Source organism: Leptopilina heterotoma, unplaced genomic scaffold (genome assembly GCF_015476425.1).
Source record: "Leptopilina heterotoma isolate Lh14 unplaced genomic scaffold, ASM1547642v1 Lhet_26, whole genome shotgun sequence".
Lineage (NCBI taxonomy): Eukaryota > Metazoa > Arthropoda > Insecta > Hymenoptera > Figitidae > Leptopilina > Leptopilina heterotoma.
Genome location: NW_025110969.1, coordinates 1,096,619 through 1,116,135, shown reverse-complemented (window position 1 = coordinate 1,116,135; position 19,517 = coordinate 1,096,619). Strand labels below are relative to the sequence as shown.

General features: G+C 21.5%; 1 protein-coding gene across 3 annotated transcripts in view; it reads right to left on the bottom strand.

The window, feature by feature from the left end:
• The window catches only part of LOC122503334 (protein crumbs), a 137,938-nt gene that overhangs the window by 51,683 nt on the left and 66,738 nt on the right, over positions 1 to 19,517 (bottom strand). For 2 of the 3 annotated variants that reach the window (XM_043613834.1, XM_043613836.1), the window contains exons 2-4: positions 11,877 to 12,238; positions 9,009 to 9,189; positions 5,507 to 5,668 (exon numbers count right to left, since the gene is read on the bottom strand). In XM_043613834.1, coding sequence (XP_043469769.1) covers positions 5,507 to 5,668; positions 9,009 to 9,189; positions 11,877 to 12,238 — 705 coding nt within the window. The remainder of the gene's footprint in view (positions 1 to 5,506; positions 5,669 to 9,008; positions 9,190 to 11,876; positions 12,239 to 19,517) is intronic. The other variant, XM_043613835.1, reaches the window with a different exon arrangement.

The window sequence follows — 19,517 nt, the reverse complement described above, 5'->3', positions numbered from 1 at the left end:
ATTAAAATTTTTCAAAATATTTAGTTCTACAAAATTTTTAATTAGAAAAAGAATAAATAATTCAGATTTTCAAAGAATTTAATGTGAAACCTTTTCGAACTGAAATTCATTTAACAATCAATTTTATTAGAACATTCTAAGGGAATTTAATAATTATTTGAAAACGAAAAAAAAATAATTTATTGAATAATCCGAAGAATTTTATAAAAAAATTTTAAAAATTGATTTTTTTCGAAAAAATTTATGCAAACTCTTTTTTATTTTTAAATAATTGAATTCCTGTGAAATTTTTATTATTTATGAAAATAATTAAATGTTTGAGTAGAATTTTATGAATTTTTTTTTAAATAATTGAATTCTTTTGGAAAATTTTTGAAAGTAATTGAAGTTTTGCCAAGAATTTTATTAAAATTTTTAAAAATAATTGAATTTTGGAGAAGAATTTTATTATTTATAAAAATAATTGGAATCCCTGAAGAGAATTTAAATATTTATGAAAATATGTAATTGAATTAGTCTGAAGAATTTTATTAAAAAATTTAAATAATTGATTTTTTTTCGAAAAAATTTATGCAAATATTATTTTAAATAATTGAATTCCTATAAAATTTTTATTATTTATGAAAATAATTAAATGTTTGAGTAGAATTTTATTAATTTTTTTTTTTTAATAATTGAATTCTTTTTGAAAATTTTTGAAAATAATTAAAATATTGCCAAGAATTTTATTAAAATTTTCCTAATTATATTCGTACAATGTACGGACTTTTTATACTTTTACAAAGAAATTGCGGACTTTACGGACGTTTTTTAAAAAAAATTACTTTTATGTCACTCAAAAAAATTTACCGACCTAGTTTGAGTCCTTACATATATCCTAGCAAAAATTCATTGTTTTTAATTCATGTGAATATTTTTATAAATCGGCTTTGTTTGCAAAAGAAAAATTGTTACGTAAAATCTTAAATAAATTTAATTTTTACTGTTTTGCTTTTTTTCGCTAAACATAAAAAGTACAAAAAAGTAAAAAACAGCAAAAAAAAATCAGATACAGAAAATATACATGAATTTTTTAAACACAATAAAACATTTCAATATTACTCATTTATATTGTAATAAAATATGCACCCTTGTTTTCCTGGAAATCGATTTTACTTCAGGTTCAAGGTTCAAGTAAATAGAAAAAAAGAAAACAAAATTAAATACAAAATAAGTTGCATAAAATTACCAGTGTTGAATATTATATTAATTTTCTTGTTTACAATTTTTAAAATCTGTTTTACTCATACTCATTATTATAAACAAAATTTTGTTAGTCATTAGATTTTAGAGTTACAATAATTATAATTAGACTTATAATAATTGTAATTTTAGAAACTAAAAACTAAAAAGGCATTTTTTTCAAACTAAAAGACCTGAAAGTGAAAGAAGTTTTTAAGAAAATTACAATAATTATTATTAGTGTGCATTTCGAATAATAAGTGGTATTTTAAAAGGAGAAATTTTCAAGCGTTAATGTTCTAATTCTACGGGAGGTTTTTTTCTATTCTTAAAGGATCTACATAATTGTATGCAAAGATCTATAAAAGTGCTTTGACCAACGTAAATTTTTTTGTTCGATAAGGCAATGCACGCAAACCTCTTTACATGCACGTAGAATAGTGTACGATTGTAAGACCGAAACCCAAGGAGGGTGGATCAATTCTTGCATGAACCTATAGTACAGTAAGTTAGTATATATAGTTTTATATAGTTCAATGCATGATTGAATCGATTAATTTACTCATATATGTATGGTACACCTGCCAGTGATCGTCTGCCACAATTTCCTCAATTATTAAAAAGCGCCTATTTCTTTTTATAACAGAATATCAAAATATATTTATATTATTTTATAGTGTCTATTTAATACACTTATATGTTTAGTAAATGTATTACTATTGAACAAATATTTATAGTATTTAAGAAAGTCAATATTTTATTATCAAATTTAATTTATTTCATTTATTTATTGAACTTAGAATTAAATTTTCAAATTATTATTATTCTGATATTATATTTTTAATCTTTAAAGTATATAAAAAAACTTTAACAAATTTTGATACTAATTTCAAATTTGACATCAGATTTTCAAAATTGAAAATAATTAAACTTTCTTGTACGAGGAAATTTGAATTGAATTTAATTAAATTTCGCAAAAATTGTTCTTTGATACCCAAATTAAAAATAATCTTCATAACGAAAATTTTAATTATTCTGAAGAAATTAGAAAAGGTAAAAAAATTATTATATATTCAACTTTCTGAACAAAGAATATAAATAATATTTTTTTTGAGAATTTCCACTATTTTAAATTCGCTAATTTTCAAAAAAATTTCGAAAAAAACAATTATTCAACAAAATTTTATGTAATTTATTTTTCACTATAATTCAATTGCAAACACTAATAATAAAATTTTTCATAAAAATTCAATTTTTTTTAAAAAAATTTTTGATTAAATTCTAAGCAAGAATTTAATTATTTTCATAAATAATAAAACTCATGGAATAATTTCAATTATTTTCATTACTATTTGAAATTAATAATCGAAAAATTCAGTTATTTTCAAAAATAAAGTTTTCCACAAGAATTCAATTATTTAAACTAATAAAATTTTCATAATATTTATTATATTTTGAAAAAATTAATTATTTAACAATGTTCATAAAATTCTTATGAAGAATTCAATTACTTTCAAAAATAATAAAATTTTCCACAGAAATTCAATTCTTTTAAAACATTTTAATAAAATTTTTCGCAAGAATTCAATTATTTTCATAAATAATAAAATTCATTGCAGGATTTCAATAATGTTTAATACAATTTAACAAGAATTTCTCAAAAAATGTAATTATTCTTAAAAACTTAATTTCTATTTCTCGAAAAAATCAATTATTTAAAAAAATGTTTTTTTAAATAACATTTGGAAGGATTGAATAATTATTTTCAAAAATGTAATAAAATTATTCTAAAGGAATAAATTGTTTTAAATGCAATTTTAATTAAATTTTTTTGAAACAATTCAATTAATTTTAAAAATTTTAATTAAATTTTTTCTGAGAATTCAATTATTTACACAAATAATTTTTCGAAAGAATTCAATTATGTCGATAAATAAGACAATTACTCCCGAAAATTCAATTATTTTAAGGTATTTTAATAAAATTCTTTTCAAAATTCAATTATTTTCATAAATAATAAAATGCTTTTTAGGAATTGAACTATTTTCAAAAAAATTTAATAAAATTTCCCACAGACTTTCAATTATTGCTAAATTTTTGAATAGAATACTTTGTAAAATTTAATTATCTTTAAAAACTTTCCGCAATTTAATGATTTATTCAATTCAATTCGGTATTTACTATTTTCATAAAATTTCCAAACAGAATTTAATTATTTAAAAAATGGTTTGTAAAAATTTTCGTTTATTTAACTAAAATAAAATATATTTGGTTTAAATAATATTTTACTCTATAAGTGTAATAAAATTATTGCAAAGAAATATTTAAGAAATTTGTAAATGCGTTTGAATTTCAATGAAATTTTTGTTATTTATGAAAAAAAATTAAATGTTTGCGTAAAATGTTCTTAAAATTTTTTGTAAATATTGAATTATTTCGGAAAATTTCATTAAAATTCTAGATAATATTAAAAAGCATTGAATTGAGGAAATTTTTTGAAAATAATTGAAATTTTATCAAGAATTTTATTAAAATTTCTAAAAATAATTGAATTTTGGAAAAGATTTCTATTATTTATAAAAGAGAATTGAAATTTTTATGAGAATTTAAAAAAAAATTTCTTAATATAATTAAATTTCTGTAAAGAATTTTTTTACTTTCGAAAATTGAATTCTTCTGGAGGATTTGATTAAAATAGTAGATATTGAAAATCATTGAATAGAAGAAAATTTTTAAAGATAATTAAATTCTTCTGCAGAAATTTTATTAAAATAGTAGATACTGAAAATCATTGAATAGAAGAAAATTTTTGGAATATAATTGAAATTTTGCCAAGAATTTTTTATTAAAATTTTTGAAAATAATTGAATTTCAAAGAAGAATTTTATTATTTATAAAGAGAATTGAAATTTTGACTAGAATTTCTTTAAATTTTTTTAATATAATTGAATTTTTGCGAAGAATTTTATTACTTTTGAAAATAATTTAATTTTTGCAATTATTTGAAACTTCTCTAAAATTCAAAATTTTTTTTTCGTTTTTTTAACTAAAATTTCCCGTTAATTTCTTTATTTTTAACAATTAATTAAATATAATGTATTAAAAAATTTAACTGATTTTAGAATAATTTAAATTTTGAAAATGTTTGCAAAAATTTAAGTTTTTTAGAATTTCTAATGAAATTCATTCAAAATTGAAATTTTGTAAAATTTGAAATTAAAATGTTTTAAAGTTCATCTATTTAAGAAAAGTGTTAACGAAACTATTTTAAAATTCAATTAATTTTGAAATGTATAAATAAAATTTTGCTTATTATTCATTAAATAATTTCTAAGTTATAATTTTATGATAGTTCTTCAAGAATTAAGTTAGTTAAAAAGAAATTATATATTGTCAGAAATGGAAAAAATTGAAGGTTTTGTATTAGAATTTTAGTTTTTCTAGAAAAAACTATTAATAATAATCTTTTAATTATTTGAATGTTAATTAATTATTTTTCCTTGTTTTTGATTAGAAAAAGGTGAAAAAGGGGACAAATCAGCAAAAAAAGGTGAAAAAGGTGATAAAATTGAAATAAGGGGACAAAAGGGGAAAAGAGGACCAACTGTGATGCCAGCATACACTGAAAAACTGTTCGTACAATGTGCGGAAGTTCTGCGTAAAAAAGAAATGCACAACTCAGTTTACTTTTGGGAGAGCAGCTTTCCTTTTTGATGAAGGCTCTGGATCGAGCTCTCCAACTTTTTTCAAGCAATCACTAACCAAACGGCAACAATCACCAATTTTTCGAAAAGCTCCTCCCCCAATTTTTATTCATCTGTGAGAGTAAACATCGACTAGCGCTGCACAACAGTTTTTCACTGCAATTCTATTAGTTGCCTCAATTATTTTAGTTTGCCTCAATTACTCCATTCCCTAAGTGTAGAAAACTATGGAATTCGCCAAAGATTATCTCTTTCGCACTCACAGACTATGACTGACATGAAACTCTTCCTAACTGTATAAAAACACTCGTGTTTTTTTTTGCACACTTCGATTTTTTTTCGTGCAGTTAATTCTTTCATTGTTTTATTCATCTGGCACTTTTGAGTAATTGTGGACTTCCTTGTTCCTGGGACTGGTAGTTGTTGTTATTGTTATTATTATTATTATTATTATTATTATTATTATTAAAAAGATTTAAAGAGCATTGACCGGGTGAAAAAGGATTTCTAAAATAAAAGCATTGTCCCCATGAATAGAAAGGTCATGCGAATTGGATCGTGAAGGATCAGTCGAGATCTACCATTGTCAATTTGGCAGTTGTTGCCGGAATATCGTTTGTAACAGTGGCACTCGTAACGGTTCTGCCTCGACACGCATTTTCCGTGCCTCAAGCATGGCTCGTGTTTGCAGTTGTCCATAGTTGATATTGGGGTGGAAACTTCGTCTCCCTTTCCGGAACCACCTGAAATTTTCATAAGTACTCTCTCTATCTAGTGCGGGGTTTTCTACAATCTACTTCTAAAAAAACATCTAATTTCTAAATCCAAACTGTTATTTCTCTTTTTTTTGCTTCAAAAGAAAACTCTATAATTTAATTATTTATTCAATCTTCTTTGTTTACGTTATTACGTACTTAATAACCATTTGCAAAAATGGTTGGAAAATTGAGAAAAAAAAATACCTCGTTGAAGATAATTAGACACTCAATTAGCTAGACATGCATTCTTAATCAAGCGATAATTCTTCAAACAGAAAAATAGTTTCACCTGTATGGTTTCATTTTCACAAGTATAGAAACTCTTCTCTTGCTTTTATGGATTGTGAATTTAGAAAAATTAAAAGATTCATAAATCAGGCTTGCCACCAAAAAAATTAATTTTGTTTTTCCCTGATTTCCAGACAAAATTTTTACTTTTTCCCTGACTCGAAAGTATATTCGGCAATTCACTATCAAAATTATTAAATACTCAAAAGAATGTTTTAAAAAAAAAGTTTTCTCAAAAACACCCAAACTTTTTTAAATACTATTCCAATGTTTCTCAAAAACATAAAAAAATTTTTACCTACTATTCCAATGTTTTAAAAAAAAAAATGAAAATTTCTTTAATTGTAAAATTATTTGAAAACATCGATAACTTTTGTTTTTAAATAAATATTTAATACTTTTTATTACTCAATAAAAATTAAGATTTACAAATTTCTATTAATTTAAATTTCCATAAAATTTTTCACAAAAAAAATTTAATTATTTACAAAATTTTTAATAAAATCCTTCGCAATAATTGAATTATTATTTTCATAAATAATAAAATTTTTCATAGGATTTCAATATTATTTTTAATAAAATTTTAAATGATTTCCTCGAAAAATGTAATTATTTTCAAAAATTTGTTGCAAGAATTCAATTACATTTTACAAATAATAAAACGCTTCACAGGATTTCAATTACTTTTAATACAATTTTAAGTAAATTCTTTAAAAAATGTAATTACTTTTACAAATTTTATTAAAATTCTTCGAAAAATGCAATTATTTTTAAAAATTAAAACTGAAATTCATTTTTAAATCAATTTTTCTTAGAAAATTCTACTATAATTTAATTATTTAAATACAAAAATAAGATATTATTGAATAAATAAATGTTTTTTTAAAATTGAATTCTTATAAAGAACTTTATCAACAAATTTTAAAAATAATTGAATTTTTTCAACGAATTTTAAGAAAATTTTCAAGAATAATTACATTTTTCTAGAAATTAGATTAAAAACTTTTGAATATAATTGAATTTTTGCGAAGAATTTTCTAACTTTTCAAAATAATTGAATTCTTGTGATGAAAATCGTTATTTATAAAAATAATTGAATTATAGCAAAGAAATTTATAAAAAAATTTGTAAATATTTGAATTCTTGTGTACTTTTTATTATTTCTGAAAATAATTAATTAATGTTTGCGTAGAATTTTATAAAATTTTTTTTTAAATAATTGAATTCTTTAGAAAAATTTTATTAAAATAGTAAATATTTAAAGTCAATGAATTGAATAAAACTTTTTTATATAATTGATCGGTATCTTTATGTTTTTTAATAATTTAAATTTCAATAAAACTTTTCAAAAAAAATTAAATTATTTACAAAGATTTTAATAAAATCCTTTGCAAAAAGTGAATTGCTTTTATAAATAATAAAATTTTTCATAGGATTTCAATTATTTTTAATACAATTACTTTAAATGATTTCCTCGAAAAATGTAATTATTTTCACAAATTTTTTGAAAGAATTCAATTGCATTTCACAAATAATGAAATTCTTCGCTGAAATTCAATTATTTTCAAAATCTACCATTTTAATAAAATTTATCAAAATAATTCAATTATTGAAATAAAAATGTAATAAAATTCTTTTCAAGAATTCAATTACTTTTATTAAATTATTTTTATTCAATTATTTAAAAGAAATGTAATAAAATTCATTACAAGAATTCAATTATTTTCATAGAAATAATAATATTCTTCGTAGAAATTCAATTATTTAAAAAAAAATTTTATAAAATTTCGTTGCAAGAATTCAATTATTTTTACAAATAATAATTAAAAATAAGAATAAAAATTAAATAATAATAAAAATTCTTCACAGGATTTCAATTATTTTTAATACAATTATAAATAAATTTTTCAAAAAATATAATTATTTAAAAAATTTGTATTAAAATTCTTCGAAAGAAATCAATTATCAATTATTGTTTTAATAAAATTTTCAAGAATAATTAAATTTTTTTAAGAATTTAATTAAAATTTTATTAAAAATAATTAAAATTTTGCAACCAGTTTTATTATTCATGAAAATAATTGAATCTCTGTAAAAAATTGTATAACTTGTATTCTTCGAAAGAAGAATTCCATTAACTAAAATTAATTTTTAAATAATTTTTAATTATAAAATTCTACGAGAATTCAATTATCATTTAAATATAAAAGTAAATAATTAAATGTCTCTTAAAATTAAAAACTCTCATAAAGTACTTTATCAACAAATTTTTAAATAATTGAGTTTTTTCGACGAGTTTCAATAAAATTTTCAAGAATAATTAAATTTTTCGAGGAATTCGATTAAAATTGTATTAAAAATAATTGAAATTCTACAACGAGTTTTATTTAATCTTTGTAAAAAAATTTATTATGTATGAAAATAATTGAATATTAAAATTTTTTAAAATAATTGAATTTCGGAGAAGAATTTTATTATTTCTAAAAAATAATTGAATTTCCCAGAAGAATTTTTTTCACTTTTAATAATAATTGAATTCTTGTGATAAAAATCGTTATTTTTGAAAATAATTTAATGTTTGTTTAGAATTTTATCAAAATTTTTTTTAAATAATTGAATTCTTTTGAAAAATTCTATTAAAGTAGAAAAATTTTTGAAAATAATTAAATTTCGGCGAAGAGTTTTATTACTTTTGAAAATAATTGAAGTTCTGCAATCATTTGTAACTTGTCCAAAATTCAATTTTTTCTTTCCATTAATAAAAAACCCTGATTTTTCTGACCTGCGGCAAGTCTGTAAATTTTCGAATCTTTTTTTTTCCAAATATTGAATATTCTCCGTAAAAGTAAAAGAATTTTCTCAATTGTTTACAAAAACAAACTCGTGATTTTAATTTCAAACAGTGCTGTGACAAAAAACTAGTGCTTTTCACTCTTATATGAAAAATACAAAACAGTTTGTTGTTCTGTTCTAAAATCTAAACTGAAGAATCTGAAAAGGGTTAACTTTCGAAAAAAGAAATCTTTTCGTGACTCACATGCTGTGAAGTTGGATGGACAGGATCCGAAGAATGCGCCTGTGTTGATCGAGTCATTGAAGAGTATTCCCGGTCCCTGGAGAATGCAACCTCGAAATTTGTCTCCAACTATTAGAGAACTATTTACACTATGATCCGGAAGTGTGAGAATTGCCGAGTTGTAGGTAGCATTCGCTATTATCTGCAAAAAATACAATTTATAAATTCTTACTTCATTTATCAATTAGTATTAGACAATCAGGGAAAAAATTACATTTTGGATTTTAATTTCAAAAAATTCGAATTTATCTCTATTGAGAACTTAGAGGAAGAATTTATTTTTGTAAACAAAATTACTATCAACCGAATTCACTATAAAAATTATTAAGTAACTCAAAAAATATTCTATTACATTTATTTGCGAGTTTCTTTAAATATAAAATTTTTTGAATGAAACAATACTTTTATTGAAAATAATTATTTAATCATTATTATTTTCCCATTGGAATTAAGATTTTCAAAAAAATTTAAATTCAAAATTATTTTCATTACTTTAATTCAATTATTCTTTTCCAGAATTTTTAACTAAAATTCTTCGTTAAAGCAATTATTTTTATTAATTGTTCAAAAAGTTCTTTGAGAATTTTCAAATTCATTTGTTTACAATATTAAATATATATTAGAAAATAAAAACCCCCAAAAATAATGTAAAAAATTCAATTAAACTTTTTCAAAAAAATTAATTCTAGGTAAAAGTATAATTATCAATGATTTTAAATTAAATCTTTTCAAAATTCAGTTATTTATAAAAATTCATTCAATTCATTTATTCTAATTCTTTTAGTAATATTCAAATTATTATCTAAAATTTTAACTATATTTAATTTTTAAAATGTCAATTTTTATTAGAAGAATTTACGAGAATTCAATTATAAAAATATAATTAAATAAATAATTTACTAAATAGATAAATGTTCCTTAAAATTGAATTTTCATGAAGATTATTTTCAAAAAATTTTTAAATAATTGAATTCTTTCGACAAATTTTAATAAAGTTTTTAGAATATTTTGAGAATAATTGTATTTTTCGAGAAATTCAATTAAATAGTATTCAAAATAATTGAAATTCTTTCATGAATAATAAAATTCATGAAAGTAATTGCATTTCTAAAAAAAATTTTATAATTCATAAAAATAATTGAATCTCTGAAAAGAATTAAAATATTTATGAAAATAATTGAATTATTCCGAAGAATTTTATTAAAAAATTTTAATAATTGATTTTTTACGGAAAAATTTAGATAAATTCTATTTTAAATAATTGAATTCTTTCGAACAAATTTTAATTTATTTGACAAATTTTAATAAAGTTTTAAGAATAATTCGAGAATAATTGAAGTTTTGCCAAGAATTTTATTAAAATTTTTAAAAATAATTGAATTTTGGAGAAGAATTTTATTATTTATAAAAATAATTGGTATCCCTGAAGAGAATTTAAATATTTATGAAAATAATTGAATTAGTCTGAAGAATTTTATTAAAAAATTTAAATAATTGATTTTTTTCGTAAAAATTTAAATAAATTCTACTTTTGTTTTTCAATAATTAAACTCCTGTGAAATTTTTATTATTTATGAAAATAATTAAATGTTTACGTATAGAATTTTATCAACAATTTTTTTTTAATTAATTGTGTTCTTTTGGAAATTTTATTAAAATAACAGTTATTGCAAATCATTGAAAAGAGAATATTTTTTGGAAAAAATTGATTTTTTGCAAAGAATTTTGTTATATATAAAAATAATTGATATCTTGACGCGAAATTAAAAAAATTTTTGTGAAAATAATTGGATTTTTGAGCGAAGAATTTTATTACTTTTGAAAATAATTGAATTTTTGTGATAAATATTGTTATATTTATGAAAATAATCGAATGTTAAATAGAATTCTATTAAAATTTCTGAAAATAATTGAATTTCTGTGAAAAATTTCTATATTTATCAAGATAATTGAATTCTTTCGAAGATTTGCGTTAAAATTTTTGAAATAATATCAAATATTTAATAAAAGATTCAACGAAATTCTACAGAATTGAAATTAAAATTTTTCATAAAAATTAGTTCCACAGAATTATTAATTAAAAGTTTTAAAACATTCACATTTTCCATTGATTTGAATTTGAAATCTTTTCAAAATTCAATTATTTCTAAAAATTACTATTATTTGTAACTTCTTCTAAATTCAATTTTTTTTTAGAGTTTTTAAGTAAAATTCTTCTAGAAATCCATTATTTTCAATAATCAAATAAATTTATATTTAAAACTTTTAACAAGTTTCAAAATTTGAAATATATAATTTTTTATGAAACTAAGTTTTTTTAAAGTTTCTCATTACATTCAAGGAAAATTAAACCTTTTTAAAATTGTAAATTAAATTAATTAGAAATTAAAATTTTCTAAAATTTCAAAATTGAAATCTGCTGAAATTCATTTTATTTATGAAAATTGTAAACGCAATTTTTACAAAATTGAATTATTTTTGGAATTATTAAATAATTACATTAAATAATTATATTAAATAATAATGATTATTGTTTTAATATTATTATTCAGTAAATAATTTACAAGTAATAATTTTATGAAAATTTTTCAAGAATTTAATTATTTAAAGTAACTTATTGTCGGAAATAGAAAAAAATTTAAGGACTGTTATTAAAATTGGTAGAAATTTCAAAATTCGTAAGGCAAACAAAAAAGAAAAATAAATTTGTTCGAATCAACAATAGAAGTTAAAAATTTACTAATAAAACCAACTTCGAAATGATTTCATAGAATAAAAATGAAAGTTTTAAATAAAATTTAGTAAAATTTGTCTTTGGTAATTACATACCTGATTGTGATTGGCGGCATTAAGCGTCAAGTTGCCAAGTTTGAAGAAAATATTAACATTGTGCCAGACATTATCCAATAGTTTAGCATTTAATTTGACTTCGTATCGTTTTTGATTAACAGTCGCAACAAAGAGAAGACCCTCTGAATTGACTTTGAGACTTATCGAATCACTTTTAAACCACTGAGTGAAAAGATTTCCAGGTTCGCATGTTCGGAAACTGAGACCACTATGCCTGTGAACTGAGACGAAGGAACTCAATATCAAATATCCCGAACCATTGAAATATGCTTCCCGAGGCGGTTCCTGCGATCTCGCATCCTGGGGAATCTGCTGCGTCGACGCCCAGAGAATTGAGAAAACTGAAAACAAACAAACAAACAAATAATTATTTATTAGTATTAAAATTAAGATCAACGTTTTACAAATATTAAAATGCCTCATTTGAAGCTTTAATGCATTTGCATTAAAGTTGCAATTATTAATAGCATAAGTTACTAGATTAGAATTTAGTGAACACGCGGGAAAAAGTCGAAGGTTAACTATGAATATGACACAAAAAATTTATTTGATGTCCGCTATTTAAAAAATTCCAGAAACAAGTTTATTTACGTGTTTCTTTTCTTTTTTTTTTTGTAAAGTAGGTATGGACGCTTGGTCGACAATTTTCGAAACGCTATTAAAATGAAATAAGGGACTAAGAATATACAATAAAATTTAAGATGCAAAAGACTCTTGAAAAGGAGATACAAGTATACTACAATTTCTTGTTGAAAGGATGTATATAATTAGTCAAATGTAAATTGCAGTAGTTGCATCCTGAAGTAGTCTAATTACAAGATACTCTTATCTTACGTTTCATATGCTGTTCCAGATTGTTTCCTTTTGTTGTATATTTTCATAAAATTATACTTACGTGTCTTCTTTTGCGAGCATTATGTGAATTTTAGAATTGCAAGAAAGGAAATTAAACTTTCAGTTTTCCTATTATTTTACTTTTTACTACAGATGTGAAATAAGTTTTGCGTTTTTCAACAAAACTGCATGTTAAATAAATGCTCAACAGTTTTAAGAATTTTTAAGAATTTTAAGAAGATTTGAATCTTTTTACTTGAATATTTCCACTTGAGCATTTTTATTGTTATATTAAAAAATCAGCTAAATCATTTGGAAAAAGTAAACTTGTTTCCATTCTTGCAATATGTTTGTTTCAATTTTTGTGTGCAATCATAAATTATGAGTTGTGGGTAAAAATTTTCTTTGCTCCACTTTTTTGAGGTGACGCATTCCTCACACATTCGATATGTTTGAGCTGTTGTAAGTACGACTACAATCAGATTAATGTTCGATCGTTTTACGAACTTGCAGTCTGGAAATCGGAACACGCGTCACATCAATTTTTTCTTTATCTAATCATTTTTAACGTTTTAACGCCTAGCAAAAGAAACTTGGTTACAAAATTAATAACATCAATCATCAATTACAGAATAATGTCAATATTATTTATCACTCGCTCCAATTTTTCCTTTTGGTATACATACTTTTAAATTATTTGAATATTTGCCATTAAATGAATATATATGTCATTGTGTCGAAATTCTTTATTGCCGAATTTAGTTACTTTTCCTTTTACTATTACTATTATTTTGCTAATATTAGGTAAATATTTGGTACTGTTAACCACTTTACTATTAACTATTAATAATATTAATATTACTATTAATAATAATTAATAATATTAATATTAATTATTACTATTCATTATTACTACTCAGGGTTGCCACGCTCATTTCAAATTCCCTGACTTTTCCAGGTTTTCCAGGTTAAAATTAAAAAACGTAATTTTTCCAGGTTTTTAAAACTACATTTATATTTAACAAAATTTTTAATTAAAACCTTTTTGAAATTAAACATCTTATAAAAAATTGTTATAAAACATGAAAATATCGATAACTCCGAGTCTTCGACTCGGAGTGATCGATATCTTTATGTTTTATAATAATTATTAATTAACAATAACCGACTGATAAAATCATTATTTTATATTATAAGAATATTGTTACTGTAACTTATTCAAAATTACTTTCATCATTTTAATTCAATTATTGTTTTCTAAAATTTTTAACTAAAATTCTTCTTTAAATTAATTATTATTAATTATTATTAATAATTTTTAAAAGATTTCTTTCAACATTTTTAAATCCATTTGTTTACAATTCAATTTTACGAAATTTCATCGTATTCGGAAATTCTTCAATCAAATATTAGAAAATAAAAACTTCAAATAACTTAAAAAAAATCATTTGAACTTTATCAAAAAAATTAAATCTACACAACTTTCAGTTAAAAGTATAGAAAATTCTCCTTTTGATAATTATTAAATTAAATTATTCAAATTTAAATTCAATTAATTAATTAATTCAAACGACAATTCAATTATTTAAAATTTAAATACAAAAATAAGTAATTTATTGAATAATTGAATGTTTTTTAAAATTCAATTCTCTTAAAGAATCGTTATCAACAAATTTTTAAATAATTAAATTCTATCAACGAATTTTAATAATATTTTTAAGAATGATTACATTTTTTAAGAAATTCAATTAAAATTGTATTAAAAATAATTGAAATTCAGCAATGAGTTTTATTATTTGTGAAAATAATTGAATACCAAAGAAGAATTTTATTACTTTTGAACAATATTTAATTTTTGCGAAGAATGTTATTACTCTTAAAATTAATTGAATTTTTGCAATAATTTGTAACTTTTACAAAATTGAATTTTGTTTCGTGTTTTTAACTAAACATCTTCCATAAATTTATTATTTTCAATAATTTTTGAAAAAGTTCTTTAATATTTATAAAAATAATTGAATTTCTGTGAAAATTAATTGAATATTTTTGAAAATAATGGAATTATTGCAAAGAAATTTATAAAAAATTTGAAAATAATTGAATTGCTGTGAAATATTTGTTATTTATAAAAATAATAAAAGGTTTGTTTAGAATTTTATCAAAAATTTTTTTAAATAATTCATTTCTTTTGGAAAATTTTATTAAAATAGCCGATATTGAAAATCATTAAATGGAGGAGAAATTTTGAACAAAATTGAATTTGTTAAAAAGAATTTCATTACAATTTTTGAAAATAATTGAATTTTGGAGAAAATTTAATATTTATAAAGATAATTGAAATTTTGACGATAATTTTTTCAAACTTTTGACGATAATTAAATTTTTGCGAAGAATTTTATTACTTTGGAAATTATTGAATTCTTCAGACGAATTTTTTAATAATATTTCTTTTTAAATACCTAATTGAATTCTTTTGTCAAATTTTATTGAAATAGTAGATATTGAAAATAATTGGAATTTTGACAAGATGAATTTTATTAAAAGTAATGTAAATAATTGAATTTTGGCGAAGAATGTTATTATTCATAAAAATAATTGAAATTTTTATGAGAATTTAAAAAAAATTTTTGAATATAATTGAATTTCAGTGAAAAATTTTTTTTAATTTTGAAAATAATTGAATTCTTGTGTTGAATATTGTTATTTATGAAAATAATTTTCCAAAGAAATTAATTCCTCAGAATTGTTAGTTAAAACAATAAATAATTCAGATTTTCAAGGATTTTAATTTGAAACATTTTCAAAATTCAATTATTTCTAAAAATGCACACTTTAATGCTTTTAATATTCAATTATAATCTAAAATTTTAACTGAAATTCATTTTTAAATAAATTTTTATTAGAAAATTCTACCAGAATTCAATTATTTAAATACACAAAAAATTTAATCAATGATTTCATATTTCTTAAAAGTGAATTCTCATAAAGAATTTTATCAATAAATTTTTAAATAATTGAATTCTTTTGACGAATTTTATTAAAAATTTTAAGAATAATTAAATTTTTCCAGGAATTTGATTAAAATTGTCTTAAAAATTATTGAAGTTATGCAATGAGTTTTATTATTTATGAAAATAATTAAATTCCTAAAAAGAATTTTATTATTTACGTAAATAATTGAATCCGTGCGTAAAAATTTTATTAGGAAAATAATTGAATGATTGCGAAGACATTTATAAAAAATTTGTAAATAATTGAATTGCTGTGAAATATTTGTTATTTATAAAAATAATAAAAGGTTTGCTTAGAATTTTATCAAAAAATTGTTAAAATAATTCATTTCTTTTGGAAAATTTTATTAAAATAGCCGATATTGAAAATCAATGAATGGAGGAGAATTTTTGAAAAAAAAATTGAATTTGTTAAAAAAAAAATTTCATTAAAATTTTCGAAAATAATTGAATTTTGAAGAAAAATTTTAATATTTATAAAGATAATTGAAATTTTGACGATAATTTTTTCAAACTTTTGACCATAATTAAATTTTTGCGAAAAATTTTATTACTTTTGAAAATAATTCAATTCTTCAGACGAATATTTTAATAATATTTCTTTTTAAATACCTAATTGAATTCTTTTGTGAAATTTTATTGAAATAGTAGGTATTGAAAATATAATTGAATTTTTAAAAATTATAGAAATTAATGAAATTTCTACGAAGAATTTTATTATAAAATTATTTTGAAAATAAATTGAATTGTTAAAAAGAATTTCATTAAAATGTTTGAAAATAATTGAATTCTTTCAAGTTAATTAAAAATGTATTGACAATAATATTTAAATTCTAATAAATAAATTAAGGAAGGCTTTTTAAAATAATTGAATTTCTTTGATGAATTTTAATAAAATTTTTACGAATAATTACATTTTTCGAAGAATTCAGTTAAAATTGTATTAAAAATAATTGAAATTCTGCGATGAGTTATATTATTTATGAAAATAATTGAAAAATTGTGAAGGCAGCTTTTTTAAAATTGAATTAAGAAAATTGAATTAAAGAGAAATTAGAATTCAAGAATAAGCACAATAACTTTAGAAAACAATATTTTTCCTGGATTCCAATCAAAATTCCCTGACTTTTGCAGGTTTTTTCAAGGTTTATAAAATTCCCTGACATTCCCTGACGTTTCCAGGTTGCGTGGTAACTCTGACTACTATAACTACTGCTCTTAATAAGATGAGGACTTAACAGTCCACTTTTGACTAAAACCGTTCACATTAACATCATTTTTGTCTAAATTGCAGCCTTAAGAGGTTATAATCCAAAGTTTATAGCCGCTAATTTTAATTTGACATAATTCACAAGTTACAGAAAATTAAAATTAAAATGCGCTAATTTTTAGTTTTCCGGTAGGTATAAGCATGATTCACCATAATTTCCTATTTATTCCTTTTTTAAATGTGCAAACAAATTCCATTTCTTCGAAATACTGCATTTAAACATACCATCATCCAAGCAACGAATTCTTCATTTGTTATGAGAAGAAAAGTAGAATATTGCGTGATCTTGTTTTTTTAAAAGGTCTTCTGAATACTGAAGAAAAATATATTATTTGCTAATTTTATATATTTTTAAGACAATTTTTTAAGAATCGATAAATAGATTTCAGATATGTTTTCGGTATGTTTCTTCTCTTATTATCTGTGTTAAAAGTGACAGTGCGAGTCATTTCGAGAACTAATCTTTTTCTGTATTTATAAATTGATTAGTTTTATTTAAAATTGTGTTATGTTAAATGTTGTCGTGTTATTAAAGTGAATGTTTGAATGTTATTCTGTTAAAAATTTGCTTCTATTGCTTAAATATTTGTTTTTAAATGTTTTCTTAAATGTTTAAATGTTATTTGTTGCTTTAAATGCTGTGTGGATGTTGTGTTGTTTACAAATTTTTATGCTTATCAATATACGAAACTAAAAAGAATTGTTTGTTATATGTCGATTATTATTTTTTGCTCCACATTTGCATTAAATTCTTTCAAGTTTGCCGTTAAATAATTTTAAAATATTGTCTAAGTAATTTGTTTTTGGGAATAGTAATAAATATATCCGAAAAAGGAAGGATCTCTTTAATTATGCGCTTGATTCTTTTTAAATAATATATTATATAACGAACATCATCTATTTTTGAATGAGAGTTCTTGGTTTGTTTGTGTTTCATAAGGAAAATCCTCTCAAATAAACTGGACACCCGAAGAATATTTTTTTTCTCGACGAACATTATAATTATACAGATATAGCTGTAAGGCATTTCAGTTTTGAATTCATAAAAAATTGTTTAAGTACTGCTGTTTTACAAAAAAATGAGGTTACAAATATGTAAATTTAATATAATATTCTTTAGTGCTTTTTCCTTGTGCCGAATGAAGGCTGAAGTCCCTGAAGTCCCTGAAGTTGACGTTGCAAAACCGAAAATAATCAAACCATTTTCTCAAATGAAGCTTAACTTCTTTCCTAACTTTTAAATACAATAAATATAATAGGGTTTTGGTTATGATTAATGGAAGTTGCAGCAATTTTTGATTTTTTGCTTGTAAAATTGTACATTCTTCAAATGACTAAGTTTTTATGTGTGCAAGATATGATGTTCTGGATAGACCCAAAATGTAGCTTAACTCTTTTCCTAACTTTCAACTGAAATTAGTGCCATTTTTATCTCTAGAAACCCCAGATAATAATAATAAAAAAGTTGACAAAATAAAAAAAATGGAAAATTCCCAAATTATTTTTCCCTTTCGACTCGTTTTCTGATGTAAAGAGATAAAATTATGACTCAGTTTTGCTTATTTACTCTCTCCTATACATAGAAAATGTATAAACATTATGCATTTTGCTAGAATATATAATCGCAATCTATGAAGCAAAAGCCTAGACTCCTCACTTGATGGCAAAGAAGAACTATACTATTTTCTAAATCCGCAGTCAAAAGGAAATCGCCGGCAACGATTCGCACGGAAGCCTCGCTCAGTTATACTTTACGAGCACTGATGATACCACGCGGCTCAAAAGGCAGCTTTCGTTATTGCAACACAACTTATACGACCATGCAAAATTTGCAGGAATTCAAGCTGTGAAGAACTCAAGGAAACGATTTTATTTCTCCAGCAAAAGCCCCTTTTTTTTATATTCCCAATGAAAACGGGATGCTGGAACCGATAATTCTCCGTTTACAACCAATCATTCTTTTACACGGACAAGGGAAATCCTTTCTGCCTTATTATATAGAACTAATGCTGTTTTTTTTTTTAATTTAACAATAAAAACTGTTCATTTTTCCCTGAAGGAAATTCGTGTTTGTAGAATAAATTCTTATATATAAACTTATAAAGACTCGAAGTTAGACAGCGACAGCACATGAATTTTAAAATTTCTTTTCAAATTCGATGTAACTGTTGAATAATCCGATGACAAGTTGACAGTCATCTAAGTATAATTTGTATAAAGTACTATCAATGTATAGATGTCTGAAATTCTTTACAAGGAATAATTTAAGAACGTACCATGTCAACCGTTCCAAAATTGTCAATAGAACATCTTTGTGGACAATACACTAATTTAAGTAGGTGATAAAGCAGACTCTTGTCACAGAAAGCAAACCCTTTTTAGAAAAGGATGACATATATTTAAACTGCATCACAAGAATTAAAATTCCCTTGTAAAATACATTTTTCTTATTGTGTTAAAATATACTCGTTCTAATACAAAAATTTACTATGTAGATTATTTTAT